Source organism: Telopea speciosissima, chromosome 11 (genome assembly GCF_018873765.1).
Source record: "Telopea speciosissima isolate NSW1024214 ecotype Mountain lineage chromosome 11, Tspe_v1, whole genome shotgun sequence".
Classification (NCBI taxonomy): Eukaryota; Viridiplantae; Streptophyta; class Magnoliopsida; order Proteales; family Proteaceae; genus Telopea; species Telopea speciosissima.
In genome coordinates this window covers 12,715,492-12,742,943 of record NC_057926.1, presented here as the reverse complement: position 1 = coordinate 12,742,943, position 27,452 = coordinate 12,715,492, and the positions used below count along the sequence as shown (strand labels likewise).

Sequence of the window (27,452 nt, the reverse complement as noted above, 5' to 3'; positions counted from 1 at the left end):
GAGGGGGACCCATCCAGTACAAGGTTCTATTGAGTGGAACCACCCAACGTAGCTAAGTGGTCCGTTATAGTGTTGGCTTCCCTCAAAGAGTGAACAAAGGAAATATTCAAAAAACTATGACATAAAGCTCTGCAGTCTTCAACTATAGGCTTAACTCTCCAAGGAACAGTAAGAGAGGCACCCAAGAGAGTGTTGATTAGCAGGAGATTGTCACTTTCAATGATGAGGTATAAAAGCCGCAAATCAACCGCAATCTGCATCGCACGGCGAATAGCTTAAAGCTTCTGCAACCAAGGCAGTAGAATAACCAATGCCATGAGAAAACCCACAGACAACTGAATCGGTTGCAGATCTACACACTCCAATGCTTGCCGGACTTGGATTACCTTACTAGCTCCGTCCACATTAAACTTGACAAACGGGAATTGAGGAGGAATATTTCTTCTAGCTCTAGGCTTGGAAAGGATCAGATGTTCTCTTGAATGTGCATTGGCTCTCAGAATGATATGTCGAGGATTAAAATTCAGTTGTCTATAGATAAGATCCCAGTAGTCATTCCAGATAAACCAAATAATGCTGCAGAAAAGGGATGCCTTTGCACAGTCCTCCCTGCGGGATTCCTTGGGGAGATTAACTGCCGCTCTGATTCCTAATCCAATATCTTGATTAGAGAAGAGAGTGATGACACCCGTCTGACGCCAGATACCTTTGATGATTGAGCATTCAAAAAATAGATGATTTGCATATTGAACTTGTTCTAGACATAAAGCGCATAGTGGATTCAGATTGAACCCCCTCTAGTTCAAGAGATCTGGTAATGAAAGCTTCATATGAAGAGTTTTCCATAAGAGACGTTGAATCTTCGGGGCTGCAGGGAGGTGCCAAAGCTTAAGCCAAACTGGGTTAGGAGGGTGAAGACTTTCCTAGATTGCCAGAAGATAAGCAGAAGCCACAGAGAAGTTTCCAGTAGAAGTTCCAAGCCACACCAACTTGTCTTTATACTCATTCAGCAATCGTTACTGCTGCTAAGGGGGAAGAGTCCACTATTCCTGTTAATGATCGGCACGCGTAAACTTCCAGCCCAGCTGAAATTCCTACGAATTGTCAGTTTTTCTTTTTTCTTAAAGGTTACTGTGCATTTTAAAAAGAAAAGAAAATTAATAAATAAAGGTTACTAGGCAAGTCTGAGTCAAATAAAGCGTTTTGAAAGTTTAAAAAAATGCAACAGAGCAGATTGATCTTGAACCAATGGCGATCAAGAAACAGATACACTGATTTGATAAAAGTGAAAACTAAAGTGCAAAAGAGAGACACAGAAAAGCTATAAACAGCAAAAACAACCGAGAAAAAAAAGCAAGGCGGCTTTATCCCCAAAGATTCCCAGAAGCCAAAAAGCTCAGTAGATAAACAGATGCAAATCGATGGTTAGTTTTCCCACCGATCAAGCTTAATTTACATATAAATACCAAACAACAACAAAAAAAAAAAAAAAAACTGAGAAAAAGAAGAAAAAACGGATTTCTTCTCTCGTTTTCTCTAATTCCAATCTATGATAAACACAGGAACAAGAATGAGAAAAACTCAGAAGACCTTTTTCTTCCTCTTTTCATGATTCAAAAGGAAGGGACGATACCATAACCAGCATCAGACATTAAAGCAGCACCAGATTTGTAGAGGGTATCAACCTCGACTTCAATATCAGTCCGCTTCGCAAACCTCCCTTTGACCCTCGGCCTTGTCTCTGCGTACGCTTTCCTCGAAGCGTACCTTATTGTCTTCTCAAACTTCCTGTTCTTTCTCTTCTCTCTGTACCTCAAAACCCTTGCTTTCCTGTCCAAACCCGAAAGCTGCGACGCTTGATTTGCAGTAGAACTTGTCACATGCTTCCCAAACGGGTTCGATATGTCCGCCATGGAATTTCCATTATCAGGCACAACCCCCACATCAAGCGACGACGAAGAAACCTGAACAAAACAGAGCAAAAACAAAGACCCAAATCAGTAAACATTAAATGACTAATCTAACAAACCAGTGCAAGCAAAAGAGCAGAATTTTACGCTCTGGCTGAGAGTAGGGGTGGTGTAACTGTAACAAGACTTGGATCGGCCGAAATCGACTTCGTAGCAGTTGTCGGAAGAAGGGTTGACGATTGGCAGCAAAAGGGGTTTTGTCTGCACGGGAACTACACTATCAGTTACCATGGAAGGAGCTGTGTAGTCGAGATCCATGTCTGGGAAGAAATAGTCTCCAAATTTCATAGAAGCCTTTGGGTTAGGGTTTGATAACAGCCACGCAGCAGCCTCGGCTTCTTCACTGTCACCATCGGTGTCGTTAAGGTCATCGTCTTCGTCGTCGTTGTTGTCACCGTTGGATTTTACGGGGGAAAGGAGATTGACGGCGTTGGATTTGACGGCACAGGCGGCGGGTTCGTAGAAAGGGACGATTGGGAATCGTTCGTGTCGCCGAGCGAGTGGGTTTGCCGAGTGGATGTCGCGGTCGCAGGTGACGCAGAGAGTTGCAGCGTCGGCTTTGCAGGATACGCTTGCTGGGGCTTGTTCGCCGACCTCACACATCCACACTCTCTCGTGCCGGGACGCGAGCTTGTTTGCTTCATGGACCTTTGCTTCGCAACCTATGCAGAGGAAGGCGGAGTCAGCTCGGCAGAAGAGTAATGCTGCCGCCGATTTACACGAGTCACACGGCTTCGCTGTCAACCCCCAAGTTACCGCATAGCCCTTACCGTTCTCTTCGTCGCTCGCCATATCTCCCTCTCAATCGACGAGGGAACGGGTAACACTTCTCGGCTCTCTCTCTCTCTCTCCCACAGGGTCTTCTTCTTCCTTATCTCTGTCTCTCCCTTTCTTCCTTATCTCTGTCTCACCCTTTCGTAGTAGGCAACTACGGAGAAGACACGTGGACCAACCTTAGCCATTTAAAAGATTTTATTTTTATTTTCTACCAATGAAACACCTTTGCAGTATATGTAATCGGCCTGTGCCGACGTGGGATCCACTTTTTTTGGGAGAATGTTGTCTGTGCTGTGCTGGGGGCACAGGCTACACCCAGATACATGAGGGTGGATGCAATGACCACCCTGCCCCTGAGTGGGAGACCCATGTGTCAGGGCGCAGCTTGTGCTACGACACAGAGAACATGAGCCCTTTTTTTTTTTTTATAGAAACTGAGGATGGGTATTTGTAGTTTACATGTTGGGCTCTTGATCAATATCATCCACCCCCTCTATATCGACATATTAAAACACCGTAGAAAATAGTGAATCCCACGAATTGCTTTTTTGAATGTGCCCCACACAAATTAGGTAATGAAAGAGAAAGAGAATGGAAAGGGTAGGGATTAATTAGACCTACTTGTCTAGTGTGAATTGAGAAACCAATAATTCAATGTAAAAATTGTTAAACAAATTTATCCCAAGCAAATAAGAGAAATAAAATTGCAAGAGAATAATCACACAATCAACACCAAGAATTTTACATAGAAAACCCCCTAGTGTAAAGCAAAAAAATCATGGAATAAATCTTGCACCATTCCACTATGAGAAAAAATAGGAGCATAATGTTTCTCTCAAGTTTTTACCCAAACTTGAGATGTACAAGCAATTAGAGACAATACAAAAGGGATTACCTCACAAGAAGTCAAACCAAGTTCTCACCACAGACATCACATCTCAAAAAATCTCTTTGCTTTGAAGAGATCTCAAAGTTGTAGTAGAAACACCAAGGCTCATGTTGTGTCAAGAAACCGTTGGAGGGGTCCTCTAGGAATGGAACCTGCACAAGATGATAAACAGACAAAGGAGATGAGTGTCGGTGGGGTACCAGTGGGAGACTCCGATGCCTAAGTTAGGTCTCTCTAGCAAACATATGAAATAATAAGAGTTTCAAGAATGTGATCCCCTTGTATTTATGTTAATATATCTCCATATGTCGTACTCTGACGAATATGTAAGACTAATGAAATGGTATAACTTGATGGGAGTTAGTTAATTGTGTTTCTAATGGGAACCTCCTTCAAAGAGGTTGATGATCGATCAATAGAAGAGAGATTGAAAGAGGGAAAATCGATATCACATGTGCTAGGCAATGGAGGGTGTGAAGGGAATGGAGCTGGTTGTGAGAAACATGAATGAGAGAGAAAAGAGTGAGGCGTGGAGATGGGAGATGGAGTGGGAGCAGCTCTTCTAGGCTGCGGGTAGAGGCACCCTTCAAGGCTAGTGGTAGCTCTTCAAGGCTACTGATGAAGACTCTTCAAGGTCTGGGGGGGTTGATCTCTTCAAGGATCGATTGCAGCTTAAGCTTCAACAATTTAATTTCTTATAAATTAAACTACCCATTCTATTCCATTGATGGGGATTAAATACCCATAAAGTGCCGATTACAAGTGTATGGTAAGAGAGAAAATAGCAACTAGGAATTAAGACAAACTTTCCTAAACTATTGGACTTGGCGTTACATAAAGTATCCTAACTTAAATATAGGAACTAACAAATAGGAAACCAACAACTAAGAAAACTAAAGAGATACCAAGATGTGAGGGTGCCAATGACTTGCGCTCCAAGGAGAGGAGGTTGACTTGTGCTCCAACGAGAGGAGGTGGCTAATGCTGCTGATGTGGTGCCTAGGTGAGGTGGCGAAGACGCTGGGGAGGTTGGCGGGTCCGTGTGGAGCGTCTAACCGCCTTCTGGTAGTTGCGGCCGTGTTCCATTTGATACGCTAGATCGGATGCTACATCATTCCCTCCAAGTTTAGAAGAATTCGTCCCCGAATTTGCAGTACTGTCATCGGAGGAATCACCATGGTAGGGAGTCAAGTGCCGCACATTGAACACATTATGAGTGCGAATCTGAGAGGGCAATTCCATGCGATAGGCATTGTCATTGATACACTCTAAGACCTCCAAAGGTCCAATTTTCCTATCGTTGAGCTTGCCATAGCTACCAGCAGGTTGACGTTCAGGAGGCAAGAAAGCACATACATAATCACCTGGCTCAAATAGAACTTGTTGACTCCACTGATCGGCTACTTGCTTGTAGGTAGCGGTACTAGTCACCAACTTCTGATGCACTTCATCATGAATACGCCGCAACTTAAATGCAATTTCTTCGACCTGTACAAATGGTTTATCTAGAAATGGAATTGAGGCAAGGTCCAGTACTGTAGATGTAGGTTGCTGGCCATAAACAATCATGAAGGGACTAAGGCTAGTGGAGCGATTCACTGAACTATTGAATGCAAACTCACCCAAGGATAGCCTATGCTCCCAAGAGTGGGGATTGTCATCAATCAAACTACGAAGCAAATTTCCCAAAGAGCGGTTCACAACTTCAGTTTGGCCATCATTTTGTGGATGAAAGACTGAACTGAACTGTAAGGCCGTTCCAACACTTTTCTACAATTGTCGCCAAAAGTGACTAAGGAACTTGGTGTCTTTATCAGAAGTAACGGTATGAGGAAACCATGCAACTTGAAGGCCTCTCTAAAGAATAAGTCTGTAATGTGGGATGCGTCTATCGTCTTCCGACAAGGAATGAGATGGGCCATCTTAGAGAAGCGATCAACAACAACAAAAATGGAATCCATACCTGTTTGAGTTCTAGGTAACCCAAGCACAAAGTCCACAGAGATATCAGCCCGTGGTATGGTACGGATGGGCAATGGCATATACAAGCTTGCATTGGTGGATTGTCCCTTCAATGTCTGACAAATCTGGCACTACTGGACAAACACTGCACATCCTTGGCAAGCTTAGGCCAAAAATATCGGGAAGCTACAAGTTGTAGAGTCTTGACTCTTCCAAAGTGTCCTCCATTATGTATATCTGCAAGCACCTTCAGACGAAGAGAACAATCTGGAATACACAACCGATTTCTTTTGAAGAGAAATCCATTATGGATGACAAAATCGGTAGTGGCCCTTCCTTGTACTTCAATCAACACTTTAGAAAAGTAAGGATCACATTCATAGAGGTCCTGGAAAGTATCAAAGCCAAGGGTGGTGTTGCGCATGGTGGAAAACAAACTCTTCTTCCGGCTAAGAGCATCCGCCACTTGATTTTGAGTGCCAGCCTTGTGCTTGATATTGAAAGTGAACTCTTGAAGAAACTTTGCCACTTCGCGTGTTGAGTAAGCTTTTGTTGACCTGCAAGATACTTCAATGCTTCATGGTCGGTATAAATAACAAATTCCCGATGGCTCAAGTAGGACCGCCAATGCTCTAGAGTGCGAAAAATAGCATAAAACTCTAGATCATAGGTGTTGTAACGAAGCTTTGTGCCGCTAAGCTTCTCACTGAAATAAGTAATGGGGCAACCACTTTGACTAAGAATGGTGCCAATGCCTGTACCTGATGCATCACAATGAACCTCAAACACAAGGTCAAAGTTAGGTAAAGCTAAAACTGGAGCTGTAATCAGCTTCTCCTTCAATTGCTCAAATCTCTTCTGGGTTGCACTAGTCCACTCAAATACACCCTTTTTCATGCAAGCTGTAAGTGGTTCTCCAATGGAACTAAAATGTGAAATAAATCTCTGATAAAATGAAGCAAGCTCATGAAAGCTACGAACATCAAATATAAAGGAAGGAGTAGGCCAATCAAATATGACCTTAATCTCGGCATCATCAACTGTAATGCCATCATCAGAAACATTGAATCCCAAGCAGAGGATCTTTGTCTTAAAGAAACAACACTTCTTTGGAGCTACAAACAGATGCTCTTTCCTCAACACAGATAGGATAGTGGTAAGATGCTGCAAGTGCTCATCAATAGATTTACTAAACACAAGTATATCATCAAAATATACTACAGCAAAGCGGCCCAAAAATGGCTTCAAAATTTGTGTTATAAAGCGCATGAATGTAGAAGGAGCATTAGATAAACCAAAGGGCATTACCAGCCATTCAAACAGTCCGTTACGTGTCTTGAATACAGTCTTCCACTCATCCCCTGGTCTAATCCGGATCTGATGATAACCAATCTTGAGATCTAACTTAGAGAAAATAGTAGAACCAGTAAGTTGGTCCAGTAGATCGTCAAGACGTGGAATAGGGAAGCGGTACTTAACAGTGATCTTGTTAATTGCTCTACTATCCACACACATTCTCCATGTACCGTTCTTCTTTGGAACCAAAAGAGCCGGTATAGCACAAGGGCTAAGGCTTTCGTGAATGAAGCCTCCACTCATTAACTCTGTAACTTGCCGGTGTAGTTCTGCATGTTTAGTCTGACTCATCCTATAATAAGGCAAGTTAGGAAATTGAGCTCCAGGAACCAAATCAATTTGGTGCTGGATATCTCTCATAGGGAGTAGGCCAATGGGAAGGTCATCAAACACATCATGAAATTCAATCAATAGGGGCTTCGCCTTTTCAGGCACAATATGTGAAGCACCATCATCTATAGACTTATTCAAAAGCATATACACCACATCCACATCGGTCATAGCACCCCGTAAATCCCTCAATGTAAGTAAATTAGAAGAACCATATTCGGTTAGAGGGGATTTAAAAGACTATTTAGATGGGACTAAAACAATTTTCTTCCCATCATACACAAAAGAATAAGTGTTCATATACCCATCATGCAAGGTCTTTCTATCAAATTGCCAAGGGCGTCCAAGCAAAATATGACTAGCATCCATAGGCAATACATCACACCAAATCTTGTCAAAGTAGGTAGAAGCTATAGATAATGCAACATTGCAACCAATCATCGTTTTGATACAATTGCCTATATGCCTTTCTTCAACCAAGTTATCTTGTAAGGAGTAGGACGATCTTTCTGTTCTAGCTGCAATTTTCGAACTGCCTCTTCAGAAACAACGTTCTCACAACATCTAGAATCAATAATCAATTGGCACATCTTCCCAGCTACAGTGCATGCGGATTGGAATATGTTGTTGTGGAGCCAATGGTCATTAGGTTCATGGCAGGGAGTGAGAAACACCTTTCTCATCATAAGAAATTCACCGGTGTCTGCATGAAGAATTTCTCCTTCTGGATTGCCTAAACTATCATAATGGGGATCTTCCAAATTAGCTTCATCATCATCTAGAGCCTCAAGATCATTCTCCAACAAAAGTCCTTTGCCAGCTGGTTTGTTCTTAACAGTACAATAATTACTTGCACGATGCCCTAACTCTCCACAAGCATAGCACTTAAGAGGAGAAGTGGGTTGTTGGGTAGAGAGAGAGGGTGGTGCAGTCTTATTGGGTTGCGTACCAAGAGTCGACGCAGGAGGCTGTGACGCCTTTGGTGCTGACTGTTGGGCTGCTGGAGCTTGACTAAAAAGTGGGTCGTAAGTACCCGTACTCTTGATGGAGGAAGGGGAAAATTGTTGGTTGCCTAAAGAGGAAGGTTGTCTTCGCTGCCGCAACTTCTCAATCTTCACCACGCGCTGATGAGCATCGCCTAAGTCTCATATATCAAGGACCTCAAGCACTTCCTGGATTTGAGGTTGCAGACCACCCAAATATTTGCTCACAAGCATCTCTTCGGTATCATTAATGTTGTTGCAGATAAGCAATTCATTGAACTTACTAGTGTACTGATCTACAGTACGAGTACCTTGCCGAAGATTCTGGTAACGTTGGTAGAGCTCTCTATTGTAGCTAGTAGGTAGAAAGTGCTTCTGAAGCTTCTCTTCCATATGCTATCATTGGGTGATTGGAGCTTTACCGTCGCTTTGGCGTGTCTTCTTCTCTTGGCGAAACCATGCAATTGCTTTGCCTCTGAATCACATGACGATGAGACCTACGCGCTTATTCTTAGGAACTTCGCGGTGCTCAAAAACTTCATTGACTAGAGTAAGCCAATCAACAACTTCATCAGGTGATTCATTACCTGTGAAATCTGGTATATCTCCCTTTAGTTTACGGTTTTAATCCTACTCACGTGGAGGTTGAGGAGGGCATTGATTTCTAGCTCGCAGTCCTCTTTCCCGAACATGGCGCAGGTCTTCATCTGTAGAGGAATGGCTATCACCATCTTCTTCTTCTTCTTCCTCTAAATTACTTGTACGTTGAGAAGCAGTGTGCATCAACTCAAGTTCACGGTTTAGTTCCGCAACCTGACGTCGAAGAAGGGTTGTCTTTGTTTGGGAAGCTTCGTCGCGTGCTTCAACATCTTTAACACGGGCTGTACGTCCTCCACAACGTGGTGCCATGAGAACTATCTTCTCTTCTATCTGGCTTTGATACCAAATAATGGGAACCTCCTTCAAAGAGGTGAGGATCGCTCAATAGAAGAGAGACTAAAAGAGGGAAAATCGATATCACATGTGCTAGGGAATGGAGGGCGTGAAGGGAATGGGGCTGGTTGTGAGAAACGTGAATGAGAGAGAGAAGAGTAAGGCGTGGAGATGGAAGATGGAGTGGGAGCAGCTCTTCTAGGCTGTGGGTAGAAGCATTCTTCAAGGTGCATGGTAGCTCTTCCAAGGCTGCTGATGAAGACTCTTCAAGGTCTTGGGGGGGTGATCTCTTTAAGGATCGATTGGAGCTTAAGCTTCAACAACTTAATTTCTTATAAATTCAACTACCCATTCTATTCCATTGATGGGGATTAAATACCCATAAAGTGCCGATTACAAGTGTATGGTAAGAAAGATAATAGCAACTAGGAATTAAGACAATAATAGAAACTTTCCTAAACTATTAGACTTACAACTCAAGTTGCGTTACATAAAGTATCCTAACTTAAATATAGGAACTAACAAATAGGAAACCAACAACTAAGGAAACTAAAGAGATACGCCAAGATGTGAGGGCGCCAATGACTTGTGGTCCAAGGAGAGGAGGTGGCTAATGCTGCTAATGTGGTGCCTAGATGAGGTGGCAAAGACGCTGGGGAGGTTGCGGGTCCGCATGGAGCGTCTAACCGCCTTCGGGTGGTTGCGGCCATGGTCTATCTGATCCGTTAGATCGGATGCTTCATCAGTTTCATTGGTAAATTGGTTAAAATTATTATAGTTTTACAATTAGCGCCCGTGAGGGTTGCACCTTCCCTTATCCCGGGATGCGTGACATTACAATGACTTCAGAAAGTTCATGAAAATATTTAAAACATCACAATCAGTTTGTAAAAAGAGCCCAAAAATAAATATTGTTAAGAAGATAAACACTGGTTGACTCCTCCAGATTTTATTGCCAACATTATCAGTACAAAAGGCAGATGCTTACTGAAATAAAGGATAATGAAAGTTCCTACTTCCAGAGTAAAACAAAAAGAAAATATCAATTTTTTGTTGTTCAACACAATATAGTATCAAAGGAAATTCTTTTTTGTCTTTACATGTAATGTGATACAATGAAATAACAATCAGACTTTGAACCCATGAAATATTCTTAGCTTGTTTCTACAAGTTAACGTTCAGAATCTTGAGATATGTTCTATACATGGCTCCAAAGACTGCCTACCACTTGATTTAATGTCTCCCAATTGCAGAATCTGCCTATCTTCTCTGGAAGTTAAATGCCTTTATCGCAAAAGCAAAGACGAATGCAAAAAGCACATTGAACCCAACAACTACGATTGCAACCACTCCTAAAAAATCATGTCGGAATCCAAAATAACTACTCAGAAATTCTTGAACTGTCAGCTCCCCTGATTCAAGTGTGTCTTGTATATCTCCAAATTGTGACACCACCAATCCATACAATGTCCAAGCAACAGGGCAAGCCCAGTAGTACCACCTCCACCATATAGGAATCCTCTGCAATGTAAAAAAAAACAAAAAGTTCATTATATATGTTTTTTTTTTTTTTTTTTTTTCTAAACTCTAAAATGGGAAAGAATTGTTGGAACTTACTGGTCTTGGAATTATGAATCCTGAGAAAAGGTTCCATATTGCATAGAATGCCGAAGAAACTATAGAAGCGATGTGTTGGTTGGGTGTAATACCCACTGTCATCATACCATAAAAGGTGAAGTATAACAATGTGAAATACATGAAGAATATATACCAAAAGAATTTCGCAACCGTCCATTGGAATCCGATCATTGAATACACTATAACTCCATATATTAAAGTCTGGACGAAAATATGTGGAATCTCAATCGTGACCTGCACCAGGAACATGATCAAACTCATGATGTTGATGAGAGTACCCCAAAAAACAAAAAATTATGATGATGAGAATATTAAAAGAAATGTGATTACTTGGGCAAAGGCATATGCCAAAGCTGAATACATTCCAGCAGCTCTCTCCCTATAAAATACTGTACGTTCAATATCTACAATTGGTTGCACTGATCCTCCATTTTGTATCCCTAGAAATATAACAGCACTATACATAGAACCCATTGCATTAAATAAGTCCTGTTCCCTCTGCCTGCAATATCCAAAATTAAAATCAAATTAATTGCTAACACATCAACAGAGGGATGTAAAAAGTTTGGACTGCACTACAAATGGACTTACGTTTTAGATCCAAGACCCCAAAACATTGACCCGAGCATCAGAGCTATGAAAGTTGTGAAGAACATCCTTACAAAAGTGTAAGGTGGGTTTCGCCAGTATGACCAATGTTGTTTCCATAGACAAGCTATACATTGGATGAAGAAAGACTGAGAGTACTGAGTAGAGAAATAGAGATCTTTGGAACCAGTGGTAGGTTTACTCAATTCATCAATCATTTCTTTGTTTCTCCTGAATAATCAATTTAATGAATATTAATAATATCTATAACCACAATCTAACTGTTAGCTGTGGCACATCGAAAAGGAAATTTACGATTGAATAACCTGTACAATTCTGAGTTCTTATATATTTCGGCGAAGTTGACCCCCAAAGCTGCTTCTTGGGCTGTTGTTGTCACCTCCAACATCCATGTTGCTGGATTATAACCATCTGTTATCTTACTGACTCCTTTGATTCCCTAGATGAAACACAATTAATATTTAGCAATAACCGTATAAAGGCTGAAAAGTCTCGAGCGTTTTAGCTACTTTACTGTAATCCAATTTCCATAGTTTGCCTCACTCACCTCAAAGTACTTGATCAAATGACAAGCGTGCTTCCCCATTGGGCCCACATATATTTCTTCTCCACCTTGCTTCAGTAAGAATAGCTGTTGTTACACCATATTAATAGCACAAGTATTAGGTAAGAAGTACTACAAAAGCCATAACAGAATACTGGTTGGTGTACTAATTAATCTGAAAAATTTCTAACCTCATCAAAAGCATCAAATATGTCAATGCTTGGCTGGTGGATGGTGCACACCACAGTGCGTCCAGTGTCCACTATGTTTCTCACTGTTCTCATCACTATTGCTGCAGCCCTTGCATCAAGTCCAGAGGTAGGCTCATCCATGAATATAATTGAAGGGTTGGCAACAAGTTCAACAGCGATTGTTATCCTCTTGCGCTGCTCTGTTGAGAGACCATTTACACCGGGAAGCCCAATTAGTGCTTCCCTCAATGAGTCCAGCTCTACAAGGTCCATGACCTCTTCAATGAACATCTGCAATCATTAATTAATTGGTTTACCAATTAGTTTAGCACTGAACAGATTCAAAAAAGAGCAACAGAAGGATTATAAAATCTATTCTCCCATATATATACCTTTCTAGTGGAAGAATTGATTTCTGGAGCTAACCGAAGCCAAGCCGAATAAACCAAGGATTCGTAGACTGTAACATGGGGAGAGTGGATGTCATTTTGCTCACAATATCCTGATATACGAGCAAAAGTTTCTTGTTTCTTTGGGTATCCAGATACTTTGATGCTTCCTTCAATGTATCCTCCAGTTTTCCTTCCAGCCAATACATCCATCAAAGTGGTTTTACCAGCTCCACTAACACCCATTAGAGATGTAAGGACTCCTGGCCTAAAAGCTCCACTCACTCCCCTAAGAAGTTCCAGCCTATCCTCTGTAACACCTCGTGCTTTCATTTCCTACCAGTAATAATTAATGCATCAATAGGATTCTGAAGAAATAATTCCTCATACTTTGGTATTCATAATTGCCAAATGGAAATGTAAAGCTACCTGTGGCATATCTACGGAGTATCTGATTTCATCAAATGTGAAGGAAAGAGGCTCAAACGGAAGAACCATTCCCCGCTTCCTGTTCTGATGATTGGAAGAGGAAGACTCAGCTGACGTACCTCCTGTTTGTTATTTTGATCAAAATTAATGTGGAGGAGGTAGAAAAAGAAAGTAAGGGGAGGAAATATGCTTTTGACTTGACTACCTCTAGATGAATTCCTACCCATGGAGCTCTTTCCTCTCGGTGATAGCTCAATCATTTCTCCATTTCTGCTGGCATTTTTATCATTCAAACTCTCTTCAGTTATAATTGCCTGAGGTTTCCCAGATGCTACAATAAGATTATCCAGTTATTAGAAATGATGAAAAGGTGAACTGAATCACTAATCAAACAAAAATAAATAAATAAATAAATAAATTATACTCACGATTTAGATAAGTGAGAGCCACAGTGAATAAACCATTGAACAGGAAAACATAACCAATCAATGCCCCTACTCCAATCCAATACCAGTATGCTTCAGTGAAAACGGCACGAGATTTCAAGACTGCAACTCCTAGAGTCTCTCCATTAGGTAGAATCTGTAACATTGAAAAAAAAAAAAATAAACCTCATTTGATCTATCCTTCCCATTATTAATTTTCATTTAGGTTCTTGCTTACAGGAGGAGGCCGGTGGAAAATGGACCCTTACCTGTGCCCAGCTTTTCCCAAGAAACTCATTCACTACTAATGCATTTTGCCCATACATCAAGGGAGAGATCCAATAGCCCCATATCCACCACTTTTTTATGTTGTCTGTGACAAAGAAAGAAGCTCATATTATGAGGTTGAATCTAAAACATGGAGGTGGGAGAAAGCAAATGAAATCTCTATGTGTTACTCCATAACCATTATTACCTCGTGACAAGATAAATCCACTCAGAACCAAGAGTACAAGTAATGCAAAGGCCCCGAATGTCATCGAAACAACCATGTTCCTCCCTATTGAAGCAATCAATCGAAAAAATCCAGATGCCATTTGGTTAACACATATGAGTAGAAGGTACTGTTTGAAAAGCCTGCAGTAAGAACAATCGAATCGGCAGAAAGTTACCACTACACTAAAATTTCCAAAAAAAAGAACAACTATACTTTCAGTAGACACTATTAACAGCTTTCCATCTGGTTTTACCTTCCAACATTTGGGTCAAAGCCTATGACATAGTATGTTGTGAACGTCCAAATAGCAACTTCAACTAGTGTAATGGGAATCTTTAGGATCCATGTGGGCAGTGAATATGCCCATGGAGGATACAAAAGGAGGTCTCTTTGCTTGTAAAATACAGGAAGCTTCATGACAGTCATGGCAAGCTCTGAGAAACCATTGAACATAATATTGTTGAGAGCATAGAACAAAGCACCAACAAAAATCCCACCATCAATTACTGTATTTTTGTGCATCTCAGTACGCAGGAAGACTGTCATTGATATGAATGCCACAATTGTAAGCTGCAAAAAAAAAACAAAAAAAAAAAAACAAAGATCAGATCGATTGAATTGCTGAAATGATTAGAAACTTTTTATGAAAACCATTATTACCAACCTGTATCAACTTGAAAATGTAGACAAAAGAGTTTCTTTTCATAAGCAGTAATTCCCTTGATATGCAGGCTTTCAATAGTTCCTTATTGCTAACACCATATTTGTTGGTACTTAAGGCAGCAGGGTGACTCATACTCTTATCAAATGGGATGGCAAGTTCATCTGCTAGCTTCTGACCAACATGGAATGAGCGGAATGCCTCGACAAATTCATCGACAGTGATAAATCTGTAAGGTTCATCTTTGCGTGTCCAGTATTGTTGTTGATCTTTCCTTGATGTCACCTGTCAAAACCATTAAAATATAGTCCAACCAAGCTTTGTTCAAAACTAAAGAGTCAAGAAACAAATGTGAGTCAGGAAAAAAGTTTTGAATGAAGCCAGACTGACCTCTTGCAAGAAGTCAGCTACACCCTTCCTTTCAGGACATTTGAAACCGAGAGATTCGAAAAACTCGAGCACAGATTCACGGGGTCCCTGGTACACAATCTGCCCATCCGATAGGAGAATAATCTCATCAAAGAGTTCATAAGTTTCTGGTGCTGGCTGGAGGAGAGATATGAAAGCAGTCCCATTGAGAATGTGGATGAATTGCTTAAGTGAATTCACAATTTGGAAGGTTGTCGAACTATCCAAACCAGTTGATATCTCATCCATGAAAAGTGCTCTTGCTGGTCCAACCAGCATCTCCCCTGCATCAACCAAGAATTTTAGAAGAATCAGATTGCACAATAAGGTAAGAAAGAAATTGAAAAAACAAAAAAGAAGTTATGCTACCTGTTGTGACACGCTTTCTTTGTCCTCCGGAAATACCTCTCAGCATTTGATCTCCAACCATGGTATCGGCACAAATCTCAAGTCCCAAGGTCTTCAACAAGTATGATATGGAGAAACAGAAAAAAAATGATCAGAGTCTTAACTACCAATTTTTTAAATTTGTTCCTTATCCACATGTGTTTCTAGTGGTACCTTGAGAATGTAATCAGTTACTACACTGATCTCCTGTCCTTCTATTGATGCTGCCTGCAGATGTGGAATAGAAAATTATCATCTCTTAAATATTAAGGATAGTCACAAAAATTAATTTGTAATTCTTTGTTTATTTAATTGTTTTTCCCGGGAGGCAGGGTGCGAGTGAGGGTAAAAGGATGGTGCAACCATAAAACATTTAGAACAAAAATTTCACTATAAGATGAAACCAATCTAATGATTTCAGATCAATAAGAACCCAATTGCAGTCAAAAACTCTTTTGGCAAATTAACTTCAAAATTTTTATTCTAGATAAGGACACACACTAAATGCCTCTTTGGTATCATTTTAATTTTGTTTATGACTTACTTACAAAAAAATAAAAAACATCAATAAAAGATTTTTTTATAAAAAATGAAAACTGTTTTTTTTTTTGGGGGTTTTTTCATGTACCCCCTGAGGTTTGATGTATTTATGAAAAAATCCCTCAGTTTGAAAAATTCTACGTAACCCCTGAGGTTCTTAACAATTAACAGATACCCCCATTCCGTTAGTCTAGGTCTAAGAGTGTTAAAATCAATGAGTGAATTGATAAAAATGCCCTTACAAGAAAAAAAAAAAAAACAAAAAACCTCCAACTCATCTTCCCTAAACGATTTGGGAAAGATGAGTTGCAGGTATGAACACCATTGGGTTCTTGAGGTTTTGGGCTTGGAATCAAGGAATCGGCTTGATTGTAGAGAAAAGGTTGTGGCACGAAAGGTTTTTTTTTTTTTTTTTGTGAAGGCATTTTTGTCAATTCACTTCTTGATTTTAACACTGTTAGACCTAGACTAACGGAATGGGGGTATATGTTAACTATTAAGAACCTCAGGGGGCACGCAGAATTTTTCAAAAATGAGCCATTTTTTCATAATTAAGTCAAACCTCAGGGGGGTACGTGAAAAAAACCCCTTTTTTTGTTATGAAAAAAATGAAAATTGTTTGATAACTATTATGTTATTAGACATTATAAAATGAGAAATGGTTTGGTAAATACTTATGTGGCACGAAAGGGTTTTTTTTTTTTTTTTTTTTTTTTTTTTTTTGTGCGGGCATTTTTGTCAGTTCACTTCTTTATTTTAACACTGTTAGGACCTAGACTAACGAAATGGGGGTATCTGTTAACTGTTAAGAACCTTAGGGGGGCACGCAAAATTTTTCAAAATTGAGCCATTTTTTCATAATTACGTCAAACCTCAGGGGGGTACGTGAAAAAAACCCCTTTTTTTGTTATGAAAAAAATGAAAATTGTTTGGTAACTATTATGTTATTAGACATTATAAAATGAGAAATGGTTTGGTAAATACTTATGTGGCACGAAAGGGGTTTTTTTTTTTTTTTTTGTGCGGGCATTTTTGTCAGTTCACTTCTTTATTTTAACACTATTAGAACCTAGACTAATGAAATGGGGTTATCTGTTAACTGTTAAGAACCTTAGGGGGGCACGCAGAATTTTTCAAAATTGAGCGATTTTTTCATAATTACGTCAAACCTCAGGGGGGGTACTGAAAAAAACCCTTTTTTTTATGGAAAAAAATGAAAACTGTTTGGTAACTATTATGTTATTAGACATTATAAAATGAGAAATGGTTTGGTAACTACTTCTGTGTAAATAATTTTTATAACCTTTTTGAAAAAATGGGCCAAAATCTCATATATAATTTAAGTGGTGTGTGAAGAGATTCCCTCTTCATCATCTTCTAAACCATTTCTCCTCCTCCGTAAATCAAAATGGTAATTTGTTCCAACTATTCACATTTCTTCCTTCCAAATCTAGAAAGTCTGCAACTCCTCATTTTTTTTTAATTTAATCTGAAGAAGAAAAGGGGAAACAAAGTAGATACATGGGAAGGACCAAATAGGTAAAATCAACAAACCTAGATGAATGAATTTACTTGACTAGAGAAGCAGACCCAGTTGAAATATTGATAACCTTCTGCAGTTTATTACAATGATTTTTGCTAAATTATGGAAATACTTTAATGAAAAACAAAATTATTGGACATGTTGCAAGAAACCTTCGGACCAGGTCCTCGGGAGGAAACCTGCACAGAGGAACAAGTGAGCAAGGGAGAGCCAGTCTGGACTGGCGGGGGGACTCTCTAGAGCTCAAGTCAGGCTTCTTTTATAGCAGATAATCTCAAAGAATTCAAGATGGATCTTGTGGGGTTGGTACCTTTTTATTTATAGGAGTGGCCCAGTGCTTTGAAGCAATGTTGGAGAGTTCCGGTTTGGTATGTCTTCCTTTTTGGTAGGGGATCTCACAATAGATTCCTATTAGGAAAGGGTTCCTCCAATTGGTAAGAGTCCATCTTTGGTCAGGATACGACGTAGGGCTGCTGATTTGTCAGGCAAATATAGGATTTGCTAAGCAGGCACTCCGAATATCGTGGAGGCGATTAACTATTGGTTGGATACTAGATAGGATCGGTCACGGATGGTGGTGCTGACCCTTAGGCCTTAGTTCCATAGATTCATTTGAATTAACCTATAGGGGTTGGTCAAGACTAGTTAACTACTTGATCCGATCTGTGTGCTCGGGCTTGGCGAATCACGTTAGCTAGTCGTTCCTTCGTACTTAGAGGGTTCGACTCTTTATTTGGTCAGACGACGTCCTCTTCGACCATAGCTTGTCCCGATCCAACCCATTAGTTTCAACTAGGATTATTATCACGGTCATGACGGTTCCGACCCGTTCCTTGTCTACTTCTGCTCAACTTGGCTTCTTGGACCGGTTGCAGCTTGCCACACGTTTGGCCATCGTTTGCGGGTACGATTTATGATTTATCACTTACCTCCCACTCACCTAGCATGGAGACGACCTGGATGAGTTCAGGTTCGCCCTCTTATTGCCAATCATTGGAATTAGAAACCGTTGGCATTCTCCTGCATGCTTTAGAAAGCTGTCAACATTTAATGTTTCTGTCGTACTTTCTTAGGGTATGCAAACATTTCGAATTCCGAGCGACATGTCTTCAAGTCATCATTACGCCTTGGGTTGTTCTTCCATCAAGAAATCCTAACTGCCAGTTTCGTTGATCGTTGTCGATTCAGTTGCCCCCCTCTCCTATAAATAGGAGAGTTATTTCCTTCACTTTTCATTCTTGTTCATTCTCTTTGATCGCAAAATTGCGCTACTCTTTGGCTCAGTGCGCTAATTGCAGTTAGGGGTCTACGTAACCAAGAGATCTACGAGGGAACACCCTAGTTCGAAAATGAGTAAGTCTGCTCTTCTCTTTACATTATGTCATTTGATAATTCGTATGAGGTGCCCCTCATTGGGGCTCGAGAGGTAAATAGGATGAGCGTGGACTCTAGCCCGCTTCTAAGTGTTGTGGAACTAAGGGATTCGGATTAGACCGAGTCCAATGAGGAAATAGACCCTGCACAACCTATAGATTTAGATGGAGGTAGACCATCGACAGGCCATACTACGGAGGTGCCTGTCGGCATGATGCATGCTAGTTCCTCTCATCCGATCCGCACCCAAGAGAGGTAGGACAAAGCCATTGGTTCAGCCCAAGAGGCGGATGAGGCTGAGGAAAGCCAGGGGTCAGCCAGCCATGAAGATGGCAATGATTCTAAGGGGTCAGCTGCTATCGAGGTGGTGGTCCATGGCGTGGACGCTTTTAGGAGTGTCCTTGACAACCCAACCCTGAAGCAATTGAGGTTAAGGTATGAGATCGGCCTTCATGCTCCCGATAAGAATGAAAGGGCATGCTTCAAGCGGGAATCTAAGGTGTGTCTTTATGAGATCGCCTTCAGTAACGACCTCCATTTCCTAGTCCGTGAGTTTCCTGGGTTGGTTTTGGACCATTGGCATTTATCACTGGGTCAACTGTTGTCAAATTCTTGGAGGATCATATTCGGCTTTTATATTTTCTTTGGGAAACTGGGTTGAGCTGTCATTGTCTCGCTCTTCTCTTATTTTTATATGTTAAAGAAGACTGCGAGGGGATGGTACTATTTCTCCCATTGTAGCCTCAAGGGAGCCTTGAACGAGTTCTAGTTCTTCGACCCTATGCCCAGCTCAATCAAGAAATGGAAGGACCGATGCTTTTTCGTCCTAAACTGCCCTTTCAAAATGGAGTGGAAGAGAATAGACTTAAAGTATCTGAACCGACCCCTCCAACTGAGCAAGTGACACAGAGTTTGTTGACCGATGCTTGGAGGGTAAGAAGTTTGATATTGAAGGCTCTAGGATGAGGAGTTATTGCTTCTCTAAAAGCTTAGCTTGTGTGAGTATCCTCGGTCTAGGTGTCGCATTATTTATTTATTTATTTTTTACCATTATTAATCCCCTTCATTTTATTTGCAATTAATCTTTAGCTCGATCCCGCGTGCTTCAGGGCCTCTACGGCCGAAAAGAAAAAGAAGGTTGCCAAGGACAGGGTGACACGACTCCTAAAAAAGGCCCCTACCGAGAAGGGGACATCCAAAGACAAGGGGCATTCTTCTTTTATCTCATGCTGCTCTGAAAACGAACGACGAAGGCTTTCTAAAGCTTTGCAAAGCTTCTTATGGAGTTCAGTTTTAACCTCGAAAACCAAGTAGTAGTGGCCTCCTTTAACGAAGCTGGGAAAACTCGGCACGACACCATATTGACTTCACTATAGATTGTAATTAAAATAATTGATGTGATCGTTCAGGTTGGCTTTTCCATCATACATCTCGAAACTCGACAACTTAAACCCTAGGGGGAGTGATGCGATCATGATCTCCACTGAGAAGGGATGTTGTCCAGGCAATGAATATGCTTAAAGTGCTATCCATTTATCTAGAGTCTTGAGCTTTTCGTCAAGCTCCCTTAGCCTTCGATTCCACTCCCTATCTTTGGGTCGGCAATGTGGTTCCTCTTGTTTAATAGATTGGTGATTACGGCCTTCACCCGTCCTCCTTGTGGCTTGTATAGCGCATGGGTCGTACTGAGGAAGCCTTTCTCCAGTACCCTGTTGCGCTTAGATTGCCTCTGCGGGTAGGCTTCGGTTCGTACGCCCCAATGCCAGAGATCAACCTGCAACAAACTTAACCTAGTCAGGTTCCTGACTTCCTTATGTCCTGTTGGAAAGGCGAGTGGGCAGGTCTCCTATTCTGACAGCAACATTTGGTGGGGGCACAGGTCGCGATGGCCTAGATGAGCCAACACGGCTTTTTGACCTCTAAATTGTATGCTCGGCTTGCGGCTGGGGCACTTATAGTGGTAACGCTGGCGGAGACGGTGTTGGGGCTTGCATTAGGTGAGCTTGCCTCAGGAAGTCCTTGGATAAGGCATTGGTCTGTAGCACCTAAAGATGCATTTCATGGATCTGAGTGTTCGTTGTGGGTGCATTCGGATCAAAAGTTGGGGTTTGTACTATTGGAATAGGCAGCGGCGAAGGCAGGTGTTCTCCCTTCTGGTGGGTGGGCGCTACCTGATCAGTGCCACCTTTCCCCGCGACTTCAATTAGGAGTTCCTACGACGGGTTTTATTGATGAGGGTGACCTCATGTCAATCGAGTGCCGCGCTGGGGGGCATGTCGTTTGCACGACGGGAGGTTTAAGGATGTGGTGAGTTTATTCAGCGCGAGGACTCTAGTGGTAGTGCAATTCAGATCGTGTTTCAGCCATTGGGAGAGCTCTGGTGGGTTTGCCGAGAGGAACAAGTGAGCAAGGGAGAGCTAGTTTGGACCGATGGGGAGACTCTCCAATGCTCAAGTCAGGCTTCTTTTGCAATAGATAATCTCAGAGAATTCAAGATGGGTCTTGTGGGGTTGGTAACTTTATATTTATAGGAGTGGCCCAGTGCCGTAAAGCAGTGCTGGAGAGACCTTGTTTGGTAAATCTTCCTTGGGGTATCTCATAGTAGAGTCCTGTTAGAAAAGAGGTCCTCAGATTGGTAAAAGTCCATCTTTGGTCAGGATACGATGCAAGGCCGCTGATTTGTCGAGCAAATGCAGGATTTGCTGAGCTGGCACTCCCATTATCGTGGAGGCGATTAATTGTTGGTTGGATACTGGATAGGGTCGTGGCTAGTGGTGCTGAACCTTTGGCCTTGGTTCTATAGATTCATCCGAACCGACCTGTAGGGTAGATCAGGTCTAGTTAACTACTCAATTTGATCTGTGGGCTCGAGCTTGGCGAATCACACTAGTTTGCTGTTCCTTCATTCTTGGAGGACTCAACTCTCTATTTGGTCAAATGGCATCGTCTTCGACCATAGCTTGCCGACCCTTAGGTTCAACTAGGATTTTATCACGGTCATGACGGTTCAAACCCATTTTTTGTCTACTTCAGCTCAGTCCTGGCTTCTTGGACCGCATTTGGCCATGGTTGGCGGGTACGATTTATGGTTTATCAAGAAGGACCAAACAGATAAAATCAACAAATGGGCTACAAAGAAAAGAAACCCGACTAAAGATGATTCAAGATATAGATTGAAATTCAGTTCATAACTCAACGTAATAAACTGCAGAACCTTTTTCCAAACAAAAGACAAAATACAAAAAATAAAAAGATAACCCCCATAAAACGATGTGACATCCAAGAAAAAATAAATAGAAAATGAAAGCTTAGATAGAAAGGGTGAGATAAGCATGAGAACTATATGAAAGAGCATATATGATAATATGTGCGAAATACCCAACATAAAAAAATTAACTCAATCTGGCTCACATTTAGCAAAAAAAAAAAAACAGTCAAATCAGTTATATAACTACATGAAGACTCATCTACTACCAAACGTAATGCAGAACTGGTTTGTTGCAGTCTGATGCAGGGAAGGGAGGGTCAGGAAGGCAGGGGTACGGTGATGGTGGGGTGAGTACGACTGTGGTGGGTTGTGTTGCAGTAGGGGGGAGGAGTAAGTGGGGCGGTTTGGGTTGCAATATGGGGTGAGGGGCCGGTGGGGTTGCAGCAGGAAGGAGGAGGAGGAGGAGGTGGGTGGGGTTTGTTAGGTTTTAGCTCGCATTTATTGCGTTGAGACTCACATGAGTTGTTAGTTTTTTTATTTGTATTGAAACTCACTTTGTCACATTGGTAGCTTGAAGGTCAAGCTAGGAAGAGTGGAGTGCAAGAAAAGAAATCTTGTACTTCAAGTGTTCTTTATTCTCTATATATCTTGAGGGGGCTCAAGTGGGTAGTGAGTGGGACAAGACTGACTTGTAAGTGGGTCAAAAGTTGTACATGCAAGTGGGTGGAGTTGTGACAAAGTGGATTTTTCTTGGGTTTTCTGAGAGAGGGCGTATAAAGGATTTGGGTTTGGATTTTGGGGATTAAACTTAGACCAGTCTTGTATTGTTTTCTTTCTCTTAGTGAAGAACAAGATATCTCTCCGTGGATGTAGGCAGGGTTTTTTGCCGAACCACGTAAATCTTGCATGTTGTTTTTCCTTTATGTAATTTTTCTATCATTTTTCTTTTCATTAGATTGTGGAGATGTGCATCGTTATAATTGAATCAATATATCTATATGCTTCTGTTCATGTGTTAACCCCAACAAGTGGTATCAGAGCTCGGGGTTTGTAGTGGATATTGTTTTTTTATTTGATTTATTTTTCGAATCATGGTAAATTCGTCCATCTCCCAGTTCAAGGTAGAGCAATTTGATGGAAGGGAAGTTTCACTCTTTGATAAAGAAGGGTGAAGGACATCCTTGTTCAGCAAGGCTTGGCTAAAGCATTGAAGGGAAAGGATGGGAAGCCAAAGAAGATGGAAGATGACTAGTGGGAAGAGTTAGAATCGAGCTGTGTGACCACGATTCGACTCTGTATCTCTGATAACATAATTAACAATGTTATGGAGGAAGATTCAGCGCCTGAAATTTGGAAAAAATTGAAAAAACTTTAGTTGGCTAAAAGCTTGACCAATAAATTGCATCTGAAGCGGCAACTCTATCAGCTCAAAGATGGAGGAAGACGAGAATCTAATGGAACACATGAATGTGTTCAATGGGATCTTGGATCAACTACGCAAAGTTGATGTCAAAATTGAGAAAGAAGACAAAGCCCTATTGCTTCTTACCTCGCTTCCTGATTCGTATGATAGTCTGGTAACTACTCTACTGTATGGTTAGGATACAGTGAATATGGAGCAAGTGTAGGCAACCCTTTTGTTCCATGATACTCAAAAGAAAACTCAAAATAATGGGCATGATTATGCTTTGGTTACTCGGATTGAGAATTGAAAAGGAAGGTCTTCTGATCATGAATCAGAGAGAAACAGATCAAAATCCAGGACAAAAATTAGGGTGTCAAGTACTATAGTTGCAAGAAAATATCAAGCGGAATTTTCCTAATCGGAAAAAGAAGGATGATGCTAGTGGTTCTAATAATTCCATTATTTTATTGGGTGATGGAGATGTTCTCACAGTCTCCAAAGGTATGGATGTTTTTCACAATGATTAGATTTTAGATTCTGGTTCTGTTATTCATGTTTGCTTTAAGAAACATTTTTTTGATACGTTCTATGAAAAGAAGGCTGATATATTGTCTTTGGGTGACAAAACTACTTGTGAAGTCATGGGATTTGGAACGGTGAAAATCAAAATGTTTGATGGAGTAGTGCGTACTTTGGGTGGTGTGGCATATGTCCCAAATATGCGCAGGAATCTAATATCCCTTAGCTAGTTAGACTCTGAGAGCTATAGGTATTCTGCTGTAGGAGGAGTTTTGAAAATCACACGTGGTTGTATGATCCTGATGAAAGGTGAAAAGCATCAAGGGTTGTATCGTTTGCTAGGAAATACTATTGTTAAGACCTCGATGCATGACTGAAAATAGTGCACACGAAAGGATAATTGTGTCTCATTTGTAATTAATGGGAAGACACAAGCAACAAATTTCCAGGTTGTAGACGAATGTGAGAGAAAAGGTCCTGGTGAGGAGAAGATTGGATCGACGTCCTTCCCCGGAGTCAAGTAACAAGATGACTCGGTCATCTACACATGTTCATTGGCCATTGTTATCAAATCAGGTGATATTAGGAAAGTGCTGATTTGGGTTGGTTGTGTAGTTGGTAGTTTGTTTTTTTTTTTTAAGACCAATGAATGTTTTTTTATGTTTGTGGTAATTACAAGTAGGTGGAGTTGCAACATTATTCCAAAGTGCCAGAATGCTCGCCAAGTGAAGAATTGTTGGGTTTTGACTCGTATTTATTGCGTTGGGACTCACATGAGTTGTTAGTTTTTTGACTTGTATTGGAACTCTCTTTGTCACATGGGTAGCTTGAAGGTCAAGTTAAGATGAGTGGAGTGCAAGAAAAGAAATCATGTACTTCAAGTGCTCATTGTTCTCTATATATCTTGAAGGGGCTCAAGTGGGTAGTGAGTAGGACAAGAGTGACGTGTAAGTGGGTCAAGAACTGTACATGCAAGTGAGTGGAGTTATGAGAGAGTGGATTGTTCTTGGATTTTCTGAGAAAGGGTGTACAAGGGATTTGGGGATTAAACTTAGACCAGTCTTGTATTGTTTTCTTTCACTTAGTGAAGAAGAAGGTATTTCTTCATGGATGTAGGCAGGTTTTTGGCCGAACCACGTAAATCTTGCTTGTTGTTTTTCCTTTATGTCATTTTTCTTTTCATTAGATAGTGGAGGTGTGTGTGAGTGTGTTGTTGTAATCGAATCAATATATCCATACACTTCTGTTCATTTGTTAATCCCAACAAGGTTGTGGACGAAGAAGAAGAAGGGGGGTTGGGACTTGTCATTCTAATTGAAGGAGAAAATGATGTTTCTACTCTCAACTTTGGGACTTATAAGCACATGCTCATTAACACCCTATTGTGGTTTTTCTAGAATCTGATTTATTTTAAATAGAAATAGGGGTTCATAAATGATTCAAACACCAATAAAAATGTTTTTGTGTCAGAAAAGCAAAAAAGAAAAATAATACCAAAGATACCCTAATTCGTCTAAATCACAAGATCACCACTGTATCCTATTGCAAAGGAATCATTATTACCTTTAGGAGAAGATCGACATCCGGATCTGGCTTAATTTTTGCATCTTTTTCTCTTCTCGACAGCTCTGTCAACATATCTGCAGATTTTCCATATTTGGAACAAATGGTTCGAACTCAGTATCACTCAACAGGCTAAACCTTGTGAACTAAGACTGACCACCTTAACTTATCATGTTCAATTTACCATAGCGAGTTCCCACTCCTTGACATCTAGCAGAAAAAGCTAAGGTTTCTCTCACTGTCATCTCCCCAATGTGGAGATCTCGTTGACTGATATAAGCTGATGTCCTTTGTGGGACAAACTCATGCATTTCATGGCCATTGTAAGTGATTCTCCCAGAGAACTGAAGAAGATTCAAGAGAACAGTTTTTACTTTTCTGAGCAGAAGATGATTTATACATAGAACAGTGACAGATGTTTAATTTCTTTACTTTTAGATCTTTATCAAGCTTTCCCGCCAAAGCCAACAGCAACGTGGTCTTTCCGGAGCATGGAGGGCCTAAAAGCAATGTCATTCTGCATAACTCACATCAGTCACCGACTTAGAATTGCTGTATAGCCTATCTAATTAAATCTAACCAAGACGAAAACCACAATTCAGATCCTCTACGGCCCGCTGCGTGTGGCGGCCTGAGCGGCAGGCGTAGCGCAATGACCGCTCTACCTCGGATCGTGATCCTCGATCTACGGCGTGCAGCCTGTAGCGGCCATAGCAGCGCACATACAAGGCATGGTGCAATGACCGCCTTACCCCTGCTCAGGCAAGGTGGTCGGGCAGGGGTAAGGCGGTCATTGCACCGCACCTTGTGTGTGCGCTGCTATGGTAGGGGCAGAAAGGCCGTAGACGATCTGAATTGCCTTACCTCCTGCCCAAGGGCCTCGCCTGAGCGGAGGTAAGACGATCATTACGTTGCGCCCTGTGTCTGCGCCGATCAAGCCGCTGCGGGCAGTGCGCCGTAGAAGATCTGGATCCTATTGGGTCAAATTATAAACAATTTTTGTCTCTCATGAGTTCTCACCTGCCAGGCTTGACTATTCCACTGACATCATGGAGTATTGTAAGTGGCCTCTTTTTACTTCGAAGGATTCCAAGATTACTCAAGAACCCCTTTTAAACCAGAGAAGAAGCAAGTTAGTAAGCTCTAGCAGCTTGAGATTAGGAGATAAAAAATATTGGGCAAATTAAACTCTGAATAAAATGATTTAAAGCTTGACTACCTCTATTATGTTTGTTGAGAAGTTAATCATACTAGGTAAGGCTCTACTTCCCACATAAGCTTCAGCATCTACATTTACATGCTCAAAGCGGACTTCGATGGTGGGAATTTCAATTCCAACTCTAAGTAACCAAGAGAAACAGAGCTATATAAGGAAACAAATTTTGATTACACTTTCAAAACAGAGCAATATGAAGTATCACTCTTTATTTTAAGAAGAAGAGAATTCTTACGTAACAAGGCGGTCCTTCAGCTTCAGCAAGAGCTTCTCATTGTCCTCCTCTGCTGCTCTGAGCACTCTATCTAATAACATCTTCCTCTCTGTGAAGGTAAGAGTATCAATGTCAACTTCCCTCGTCACACCCTCTTCCATAGAAAATATACCTTTCCTTATACGATTGTAAGTGGGAAGTCTCTCTATAGCTGCCCATTTCAGAGCTTCTTCATCATCAACACCATCATCTCGAGATGAAGATCTTGAGAAAATATCCAACCCGTTATTCCTCCATATTGAAGAACTATCATTACGAAAACTGCCACCAGCACGGCGACTATTGCGCAAGCTACTTATTCTGTAAAGATCAGCAGTGTCCATACTTGCTGCAAGACCCACTCAAGCCCTCCACGACACAGCAAGGATGAAATACCAATGCTGCAAATGGAGTAACTCAATATGAAGTGTCTGCTCTGTTTCTTGTTCTTCTT

At 41.2% G+C, this 27,452-nt stretch overlaps 2 protein-coding genes across 2 annotated transcripts; both read right to left on the bottom strand.

The window, feature by feature from the left end:
- Window positions 1-1,412: 1,412 nt before the first annotated feature.
- Window positions 1,413-2,823, bottom strand: LOC122645812 (zinc finger protein CONSTANS-LIKE 4-like). Its single transcript, XM_043839179.1, has 2 exons — window positions 2,058-2,823; window positions 1,413-1,964 (listed from the first exon to the last, which is right to left on the bottom strand). The coding sequence occupies exons 1-2, from the start codon at window positions 2,760-2,762 to the stop codon at window positions 1,614-1,616; spliced, it is 1,056 nt and encodes a 351-aa protein (XP_043695114.1). The 5' UTR covers window positions 2,763-2,823; the 3' UTR covers window positions 1,413-1,613.
- Window positions 2,824-10,271: 7,448 nt separating this feature from the next.
- LOC122645811 (pleiotropic drug resistance protein 1-like) lies at window positions 10,272-27,362 on the bottom strand. Its single transcript, XM_043839178.1, has 24 exons — window positions 26,981-27,362; window positions 26,749-26,869; window positions 26,550-26,638; window positions 25,962-26,046; window positions 25,714-25,873; window positions 25,530-25,606; window positions 15,552-15,605; window positions 15,360-15,450; window positions 14,973-15,274; window positions 14,586-14,867; window positions 14,175-14,491; window positions 13,901-14,061; window positions 13,695-13,798; window positions 13,429-13,582; window positions 13,224-13,331; window positions 13,001-13,122; window positions 12,575-12,907; window positions 12,183-12,473; window positions 11,995-12,078; window positions 11,753-11,886; window positions 11,430-11,657; window positions 11,169-11,340; window positions 10,818-11,072; window positions 10,272-10,721 (listed from the first exon to the last, which is right to left on the bottom strand). Exons 1-24 carry the CDS (start codon window positions 27,340-27,342, stop codon window positions 10,461-10,463), a joined length of 4,347 nt encoding a protein of 1,448 aa, XP_043695113.1. The 5' UTR covers window positions 27,343-27,362; the 3' UTR covers window positions 10,272-10,460.
- Between the last annotated feature and the right edge of the window lie 90 nt (window positions 27,363-27,452).

What these genes read in the sequence shown, in the direction of transcription:
- LOC122645812 (XM_043839179.1), bottom strand. Translation starts at nt 2,762, where the DNA reads ATGGCGAGCGACGAAGAGAACGGTAAGGGCTATGCGGTAACTTGGGGG. An exon ending in CCCCTACTCTCAGCCAGAGC is followed by an intron (nt 1,965 to 2,057) that starts GTAAAATTCTGC and finishes TGTTTTGTTCAG; the next exon opens with GTTTCTTCGTCGTCGCTTGA.
- LOC122645811 (XM_043839178.1), bottom strand. Translation starts at nt 27,342, where the DNA reads ATGGACACTGCTGATCTTTACAGAATAAGTAGCTTGCGCAATAGTCGC. An exon ending in ATGTCGATCTTCTCCTAAAG is followed by an intron (nt 15,606 to 25,529) that starts GTAATAATGATT and finishes CCACATCTGCAG; the next exon opens with GCAGCATCAATAGAAGGACA. An exon ending in GATTCATAATTCCAAGACCA is followed by an intron (nt 10,722 to 10,817) that starts GTAAGTTCCAAC and finishes TTTACATTGCAG; the next exon opens with AGGATTCCTATATGGTGGAG.